Below are 10,009 nucleotides of genomic sequence, written 5' to 3'. Positions count from 1 at the left end.
TCGCCCTCCCTTCTGGCCTGGTTGCCCCTAACTGCTGCCCCCACCAGCCAGTTTGCCCCTTACTGCCCTGCCTCTGCAGGCCTGGTTGCCCCATGCAGCCTGCTGCTCAGTAGTTTGGTTGCCCCTCACTAGCTCCCCTGTCGGCCTGGTCACCCCATACACCCTGTTCGGTCGTCAGTTCGGTTGTGATGGTCACTTAGGCTTTTATATACATAAATTGGTCCCAGTCGTTCTGCTGTTAGGGTCAATTTGCATATTACCCTTTTATCATATAGAAGTGCTTGGCCAGCCTGGATGAGGGGCTGATGGCTGTTTGCAAGCTGGCCACAGCCCCTTCAGGGTAGGGATTCCCCCTGGGGTGCCTGGCCAACCTGGGTGAGGGTCTGATGGCTGTTTGCAGGCAGGCCACACCTCCTTCAGGGTGCAGGATCCCCACTGGGATGCCTGGGCAGTCCGGGTGAGTAGCTGATGGCAGTTTTCAGGCTGGCCGAGCCCCCCAGCAGGGACCCTGCACCCTGAAGTATAATCTTGAAATAGTGCTCTTTTGTATGTAAATTCAGAAGTCTATCATTCAAGTGTAAAAACAGATTGGGAATAGAAACATTTGATTTTTTATTATGGAGCTCACTTCTGGTGGTGAGGAAGGGAGAGAATGCAATAGGATTTGTGAAATTTGACTTTAATTCTTAATGTACTTCTTAAGAAGATGTAAAGCAAACGTGGCCCCCCAAAAAAACAACAAAACCCACAAATGGTTAAAATTAAAAACAGGTGTTAGGCGCACAGGCAAATAATTTTTTTGTCTCACTCTCTTAGATGCAAAGTAAATCCTTCATTTTTTACTTAGTGAGATTCTTGTTTGTAAATGATGATATTGACAAAATTTAAAAAGCCATGGTCTTCAGATATGAAATTATTTCCTTTAGTTCCTCAGATGTTAGCAATGATGGTCGATCTAGAAGAGGATGAGGACTGGGCAAATGCAGATGAACTAGAAGATGATGATTTTGACAGGTAATCATACACAATAAATACTGTATAAAGGTTCCTCCTTGACAGGATAGAGCAACATCAGTTGACAATGAGAGCTTTAGTAGGCTTATGAGGCTCCCACCTTTCTACCACTGTATTCCATAATTTGAAGTTAAACTTTTAACTTTGGAATATGGGACACTTAGGTTTCTTGTTGTATGCATTTCTGCATCAGACTTTGTAAATATTTTAAATACAGTAGCTATCTTTTCAACCCATTCTTTAAAATTTCTTCAAGAGTTTTTATTTTGCATATGTTTTTAAAATATGTACAAAGAAACTTTATTGTGATAAATTTCTTTATAGGCATAGTCTTCATTTAGAATGGTTATTTCACCACAGTTCCCTGTGAAACTTCATATTTTCCTAATCTGCAATCTAACTTGAGGCTACGGAGGAGACGGTGGTGAAATCGGTACACTAGGTGACATAACACTGGAATTGCTGTTTATGTGCTGTGACTTAGGAGACCCCCATGAACACAGATTCCTATGGAAAAGTCAACCGAAATCTATATTCACTGTCCCAATACTGATGATGGCCTCTTGCATGTACATGAAACAGCACTTCAGAGATCTGTTAATTTGATTCTTTCAAATTAGTAGAGCATTTAGGAGTCTTAAAGGTATATTATAGCATTTAGGAGTCTTAAAGGTATATTATAGCTATAGAACGGAGAGAAAAGGTTGAGTGATTTGCTCAATATTGCATAGCCAGTTAGTATACTGGGCTTTAATACCATTTCTCTTAGTCTTCTCAGGGTATCATACTATCTCTGATTCTTAAATAGAACTGAAATTATTCCCAAAAAGGCTAGCAGTCGGTATAAGCTACTATAACAATACTAGAAATGAAAGACATTTGTCTTATAGAATATATGGTGGTTTCTGAGGCTAACTCCCATTATTAAAAATGACTGACTTCTGACTTAAAGACTGTGTTGGAGTGTATGAAAGTAGTCCTTCACTGGAAATAACCTAACAGGGCTGAAGAAAAGATAGGGCTCAGATCAGGTTTTCTTTCCCTGGTTTAAGTTACTCTAATGTGCTGCTACCTGGCCTGGAATTTGCCCTGTAAAAGGCACTTGAGTTTATGTGGTTTATGAAGCTGTTTTTTTCTGGACTAGGTAAATAAGCGTTTCTTACCTGTGAATAAATGGCCATATCAGTTTAAGTCTAAGAACCTGTTCTAAAGATAGTTTGTAGCCTTTTCTTTGTACACATGTGGGGACAAAAGTAGGATTATAGTTGTGAGTATGCAAAACAGTTTATTCTACATTATTACTTATTAATTACTGTATTTTCCATACAAACAACTGTAAAGCTACTTTTGCCCACCCCTGTATGTCATATCTTCAGAACAGCTAAAGATTATGCACATGACAAACTCACTGCTGATCTTAGAGTTATAAGACAGTACAAAGGCTTTTATACCTGGTTTGGAGTTTCACTTACACATAATTTTTGGCAATGCAATTTACACCCCTTTAAAGGTAAATAAGTTCACAGTGAGGAGAAAATCATGTACAGTCTCAGCCCCCTTTCAGTTTTCTATGTTCTGTTCACTGATTATTTTGAAGGATATATGTCCAGGAAATGAGAAATGCAAGGTTCTCCTAAATGCTCTGCACACACTTCTGCATCTTAAAACTATCAGAAGCTAAGTGTTAGCCAGTGTGGGGTGTGTGCATGTAAAGAGAGAGAAAGGGGAAAGCCTTGAAAAATAAGATTTGGACATAGGACTTTTTAAACTACAGTGAATCATAGTTTATTTGCCTCCCTCCCCTTTTTTAACTCTAGGGCTTTTAACTCAAACTTACTATATACATTCAGAAGTCTGCTTGATTTATTCTTTTTCAATCCTAGTTTAATAACAATCCAAGTTTAGAAATATGTCTGTATAGTATACTATTCTTGTGTATTTTTAATATGTTGAGTACATTACATGCTGTTTTGTGCAGCAATGCAGTTGCTGGTGAGAGTGCTTTGGACCGAATGGCTTGTGGACTTGGAGGAAAGCTCGTTTTGCCCATGATCAAGGAACACATTATGCAGATGCTTCAAAATCGTAAGCTCTCTCTTTCAAATGCTAGAATAATGGAAAGTTGCTTTCTAAGTCAGAAACTATAAAAAAATGCTTAGACTGTGTCTAAAAATTAATCTTTGCCTTTTTATATTCTGTGTTTAACCTGATTTTTACATTATGTTGATAAAATACTATTTAGTTGTCTTTGGGACCATTCAGTCTTAAGGCAAAGAATATTTTTCCTCACAATTAAAAATACTCAATTCTCCTCAGAAGTGGCCTAATTGTATAGGAAAAAAAATATAAATTCTAAGGAAAATTTAGTTTTCTCTTTAGCCAAAAACATCTAGATTTGAATTTAACTAAAATACTATTTGACTATTTATGAAACATTTGATTCATAAAATTTTATGAGACATATTTGATTTATATAAACTCCCTTCAGCCAATATCTTTTATTTTCAAGACTATCTAGTATTTGTGATTTGCAGTTAAAGAATTTGACCTTTAAATTCCTGCTACAAATTACTAGTTAGTAAAGAAGGCTTTATTTGTATGGCAATGGACACATAAAGATTTGTTACTGCTGAATGTATGACTTTGAGCAAGTCTTTTGCACTTTTATTGTGTATAAAACTGGAAAATGATGCTTGCCCTATACCCAGGATTACGGTTAGAATCCAAAGCTGTATTTAATTTATGTGAAAAGTGCTTTAACAATGGCAAATGGTATGTATTTCTTAGTAACATATACTCCACTTTATTTTTCAAAAGTTTTATTGTCTTTGCTTTAAATAATGAACTGCAAATTTTTTTAAATCTTAAAATTCAGAGAAGAAAACCATTTCCAAATCCCCATACCATGCCATCTCATTTCTCAGCTTTCTTCCAGACACTGCACATTGAGAATGTATGTGTCATCTCTGAATCAAGTATAGATATATTTCTATATCAGTATTTATTGCATTCCTTTAATTTTAATTAGTAAGTACAGTATGCAAAGATTAGTATACGATATTAATATATTGGTTTCCTAGGATTATTATTCCTCGGTTGACTCATTTTTGGTTTACTGGTATATTGAGTAATTGAACACATTAAAAACATACAAATTTATAAGTGATAAAGTTTTAATACTTAACATAAACATTAGCATTTTTTAGAAAATTTTTACAGTGGAATTAGTGACAACAGAGTTCATCTTTACATAGGTTTCAGGCTCCCCAAAGTGAAAAATTTAGTATGAAATATTTTAGTATTTTTCTACAATGTGGTTTAACCCTTATGCCAGCAGTTCTTAAATTTTCTTTTCTCAGGATGCCTTCACACTCTTAAAAATTACTGAGATTTCCAGAGCTCTTTTCTTTATGTGGATTTTATCCATTTGTATTAGAAATTAAAACAAATATTAAAAATCTTTATTTAAAAATAATAAACACATTATACATTACTAGAAATAACATTTTTGTGAAGAATGACTCTAAAACAAAAAAATGTTAAAAGAATGTCTTTTTTGCTATTTTATAAATATTATTCGATGCCTTAGCTGAGTTCATGGGCAAACTACAATAATTAAATAATACAAGAATAAACTGTTATGCATATTCGCAACTGTAAACCTACCTTTGCTCTACTTTATATTTATGTGTATTTTGTTTTGTTCTTGAAGGAATTTTAGACATAAGAGGGAAATTACATGCTAGAAGATGATGTGAAGTCTAGTAAAAAATAAACATTGCTTAGCACATATCTATACTAATAAAAGGGTCATATGCTAATTAGACTGGGAGAACTTCTGGACAAAGCCATGGTGCTGGGGCCTAGGCAGTTAGGGGCGAGCAGGCCGGCAGTGGGGGACGCAGTTGGGTCGAGCAGGCCAGCAGGCGGAGTGGTTAGGGGTGATCGGGCAGGCAGTCCTGGATTGTGAGAGGGATGTCCCAGATGGAGAGGGTGCAGGCCAAGCTGGGGGACACCCCCACCCACCGTGCATGAATTTCATGCACCAGGCCACTAGTTCTGTTAATAAAAAAGCAAATATACATTATTATGTTAGAATACAAATAAGACTCGTCCATATTCATTTACCATATTACTAAATATAAAATTCTTTAAAAGTAGCACATTTTTCTTTTTGGGTTTGTTTATTTTTTTCTTTTGGAAACCATCTAATCTGTATTAAGTAAGCAGCAGTGTGTGACAGAAGATCCAGACATTTATTGCTTATAATATCAGAGGAAAAGTCTCTTATTTTAAGTAGTTTATAAGTACTGGTAATCTCTTTGCTTCTATATTGCCTTCTAACTTTTGGCATGGAAATGCTTGTGTGACGTAACCACTATTACAATGAAATAATCCAGTCAGGTACTTTTTCTATCCATTTTTTAAACTAATAAATGAATAAAAATATTTCATTACTCTTTTTCAGAGTAAGGAGAACTTTTAATACTTCCGCTAGAATGACATGTTTGTAGTGTCTCATTGCTGTTCTTTTACTTGCAATTCTTTCCCTGTAGCTGACTGGAAATATCGACATGCAGGATTAATGGCTTTATCCGCCATTGGTGAAGGATGCCACCAGCAAATGGAAGGAATTCTAAATGAAATTGTAAATTTTGTTTTGCTTTTTCTTCAGGATCCTGTAAGTACCAATAACTGTTTGGTTCATAATTATTACTGTAGTTTCAAATGGGAAATAGAAAGCCTTTACTAATACCAAGGAGTATATTGCAGCATCCAAGAGTGAGGTATGCAGCCTGTAATGCTGTTGGACAGATGGCTACAGATTTTGCTCCTGGCTTCCAAAAGAAATTCCATGAGAAGGTAAGCAACAAGTCCTCAAACACTCAAACTTTAAGAAGAAGGGTGGCATTTCAAAATATATACTCACGTGATTTCCTTCCACAGGTGATTGCGGCTCTGCTACAGACCATGGAAGACCAAGGCAATCAACGAGTGCAGGCGCATGCCGCTGCCGCTCTCATTAACTTTACTGAGGACTGCCCCAAGTCACTGCTTATTCCATATTTGGATAATTTGGTGAAACATCTACATTCCATCATGGTACTTAAACTTCAGGAGGTAAATTTTAAGATGTTTAACTCCCCTATTTAGATGTTAATTTAGATGAATTTGAACAGGGGGACTCCTCAGCATGGCAATCAAGAATAGAAAGTGAGCCCTAACCGGTTTGGCTCAGTGGATAGAGCGTCGGCCTGCGGACTCAAGGGTCCCAGGTTCGATTCCAGTCAGGGGCATGTACCTTGGTTGCGGGCACATACCCAGTAGGGAGTGTGCAGGAGGCAGCTGATCAATGTTTCTCTCTCATCGATGTTTCTAACTCTCCATCCTTTTCCCTTCCTCTCTGTAAGAAATCAATAGAATATATTTTTTAAAAAGAGAATAGAAACGCCTGGCCATTGTGGCTCAGTGGCTGGGCATTGACCCAGGAACCAAGAGGTCACATGCCTGGGTTGCAAGCTCAATTCCCAGTTAGGGGGAGTGCAGGAAGCAGTCAATGGATGATGTTTCTCTTTCATTGATTTTTCTATCCCACTATCCCTCTTCCCCTCTCTAAAAATCAATTTCAAAACATTTTTTAAAGTTATTTTTTAAAAAAGAAGAAGAATAGAAAGTTAGAAGGACATTATAGGCCTGACCAGAGAATGATCCAGTTTTGGGACTAGGGAAGATATGCCCTAAAGGTTAGGTAAAATCATTATATGAATTGTCTTGAAAACAAGGCAGTTATTTTTTAATTCTAATTTAGGTAAATTTGGAGGAACCAATTTATGTTTGTAATTGCTCTAAGGAATCATGATAATATGATTTTATGAAATTAAAGTAGCATTGTGGGACTAAAAAGGGAGATGATTTAAGGCAAGAGCATCATGATCATTGTTCAGGGAGTTTGGATGGTAACAGTGGAAATTGGAGGGCAGGGGGGAGGTGACTAAAAGACATTTCTCGGGAAGCATGCAGTTTCTTTTTGCCAGTTTGAATTTCAAAAGATGAAAGAGAAGGACGTAAAAAATTGATCTCCTAAACCAGGTCACAGAAAAAGAGATGTGGAAAAGAAATTTTTTTTTGCTTTAAGTATGTTGTTTTTAAAATAAGACCTGGCCATTCAAAAAGAAGATGGTTTATAGTTATAGGTTAAGTAAGAGAGGCAGCCTACAAACAATTAAATGGTGTTAGTACAGCAGTGTGTGGGAGGAAAGATGCAAGTAAGAGAAGCAAAGATTGGCCTAGCCAGTTTGGGTCATTGGATAGAGCATCAGCCTGCGGACTGAAGGGTCCCAGGTTCAATTCCAGTCAAGGGCACATACCTTGGTTGCAGGTTCCTCAGCCCTGGTCAGGGATTATGCTAGAGGCAACCAATGATGTTCCTCCCTGTCCCTCCCTCTCCCTTCCACTCTCTAAAAATCAATGGAAATATATCCTCAGGTGAGAATTAACAAAAAGAGAGAGAAGCAAAGATTGAGTCTCAGTTTTCAAGTATAGTGAAAATAAATTGCTACTATAAAAATGAAATAAATAAAAAGGACATAAAAGCTTTTTTTACTGTTATATTTAACAAATATAAAGTTGCTATCAGATTGCTGTAAAAGTTTCTAACACTCAATTCCTGTACTTTAATATGAACTAGTAACAGACAAGTTCGCAAATCACACTCCTGCATAGCACTGGTCTAAAGAAGAACAGGAGAATACATGCTAAAGAACAAGGACAAGATAAGCAAAAAACAAACAAACAAAACAAAGCCAACAACTCATAGCCACAAACAACAGTATAGTGATTACCAGAGGGAAAGGGGGGGATAAATGGTGAAGGAAGGAGACTAGACTTGGGGTGGTAAATACACAATTAAAATATACAGATGATGTATTAGAGAATTGTATGCCTGAAGTCTACATGACTTGATTAACCAATGTCACCACAATAAATTTAATTTTTAAAAGAGATGCAATGTCTCAGAAGGCAAGTAAATCAATTTGCAACAAAAAGGATATACCATATGATACATCCATTTTTGGGGGAGGGGGAGGTAAATCTTTCCCCATTTTAATTTCAAGAATAAGCTCAGATATCAATATTTTAAAATCACATAATCATGGGGTAAATGCTAAAAGATTATCCAGATTAAGAGAGTAGATCTCAAAAGGGAAAAAAAAGTCACAAGAAAAAAATTTGTAACTATGTGTGGTGACAGATGTTAACAAGAGTTATTGTAGTGATCATTTCACAATGTGTACAAATATTGAATCATTATGTTGTACTAGAGGTTTGGTGCATGAAATTTGCTGGGGTCCAACCCCAGCAGGTCCAGGGGTTCCCCATAGGTGTGGACGGAGTCGGCGAAGAAGGAATGACACGGAGACAGCGTTCAGTTGATCAGCAGCCTTGCCAGGATCTCTAGCCACAATCTCCAGCCAAGTTCTGTGTCCATGTTCTCTTGCTAGGTTCTCCAGCCAGGTTCTCCAGGTTCTCCAGCCAGGTTCTGTAGCCATGTTCTCTCGCTAGGTTCTCCAGCCAGGTTCGGTCGCCGAGTTCTTCAGCCAGGTTCTGTCTAGGTTCTCCAACCAAGTTCTGTAGCCAGGTTCTGTCCAGGATCTTTTGCCATGTTCTCTCCAGCGAAGTTCTTCTGTCTCTAGGTTCTGTGTAGGTTCTGTCTTCTAAGTTCTGTGTCGATACATCCATTTGATAGCAGAGTAGGAACATGAGTGTATCTGAAGACAAAGATGTAGACCCAGGTTGAAGGCAGATTATTTGGCTGGTTAAATCAGGAATAAATGAATTAAATGTGATTTTAGGCTGAAGTGTGAAGAGCAAGAGCGTCTGTATATTTTCTTCCCCTTCCTGCAGAGAGGCAATGTGTAAGATACAGATTGAAGGAAGTCGTTGCTAAGTTAGAAAGGAGAGGAGGATAAATTATGTGAGCAAGAGTTCTATGAAAAGAGGGTAACCAAGGGCAAAGGATGTTCCTTCTTAAACATTAAATATGGAGCAGATGCTGAGATACAGAAGGAGGGGGGAATAAATTAACCTCTTAAAGTTGTGCTGGAACTCAGTGCAAGTGAGGAACTCTTTTGAGAGTGTGGTTGTAGTAGATGGGGAGAAACAAGAAAATCGGGGTGTAGTTACTAGGGCAAGTATTCATGTGAATCCACAAGGAAGTATAATACTACCAGGTGACGGCATGAGCCCAGCTACAAATACCCACTTAGTATTCATTACTGGCTAGGGCAGAGAATACCGTAGATCTCTGGTGCAGGAGAAAGGATGATCATCACATCGAAGACAGAAGTGAGTGGAAAAGAGGGCACCAGTAGCATCATTAATGTATCTTCTCAGAAGAATCCGATTAGAAGATAAAGGTATAGAACAAAAAGGGAATTTCCTCCTTGATATAGTAGGACAACCCAAAATATATAGTAAGTGGGAATAAATGAAGAAAAATGAATAAGGAGGATAGGCATTTACTTGATGGCAAACTTGTGCTCAAGGACTTGCTGTGCTGTGAGATAAAGCAATAATGATTAAGGAGGCCTATAGTAACTGAAGAGAGAGATATCCCACATAAATAGTTCAACAGGGATTCTTAAATTTGCTCTAAAACCCATTACCTTCACTCTGGCTGCTGAAGAGTAGTATCATCTTGCTATTTCAGAAAAGCATTTGGAAACTTGGAGTTTTTCTTCCAATTTCTCATTTACGTAATGTATTTTGTGTATCTTCCTTCTCCTAGTTGATTCAAAAAGGCACCAAGCTAGTTTTGGAACAAGTTGTGACATCTATTGCATCAGTTGCAGATACTGCAGAGGAAAAGTTTGTCCCCTACTATGACTTATTTATGCCATCATTAAAGCACATTGTTGAAAATGCAGTTCAAAAGGAACTTAGACTTCTCAGAGGAAAAACTATTGAATGCATCAGTCTCATTGGTGGCTGTAGG

At 37.5% G+C, this 10,009-nt stretch overlaps 1 protein-coding gene across 1 annotated transcript in view; it reads left to right on the top strand.

Annotated features, from left to right (window-relative positions):
* IPO5 (importin 5) overlaps positions 1-10,009 on the top strand; it is a 54,891-nt gene that overhangs the window by 16,041 nt on the left and 28,841 nt on the right. The window contains exons 8-13 of the mRNA XM_006755041.2: positions 927-1,014; positions 2,993-3,099; positions 5,571-5,695; positions 5,788-5,877; positions 5,962-6,135; positions 9,803-10,009. The exon at positions 9,803-10,009 is cut by the window's right edge and continues 27 nt beyond it. Of these exons, the coding sequence (XP_006755104.1) occupies positions 927-1,014; positions 2,993-3,099; positions 5,571-5,695; positions 5,788-5,877; positions 5,962-6,135; positions 9,803-10,009 (791 nt within the window). The remainder of the gene's footprint in view (positions 1-926; positions 1,015-2,992; positions 3,100-5,570; positions 5,696-5,787; positions 5,878-5,961; positions 6,136-9,802) is intronic.

This window comes from Myotis davidii, unplaced genomic scaffold, assembly GCF_000327345.1.
Source record: "Myotis davidii unplaced genomic scaffold, ASM32734v1 scaffold133, whole genome shotgun sequence".
In the NCBI taxonomy this organism is placed as follows: domain Eukaryota; kingdom Metazoa; phylum Chordata; class Mammalia; order Chiroptera; family Vespertilionidae; genus Myotis; species Myotis davidii.
The sequence above is the reverse complement of the archived record's forward strand: the minus strand, read 5'-3'. Positions and strand labels throughout refer to the sequence as shown.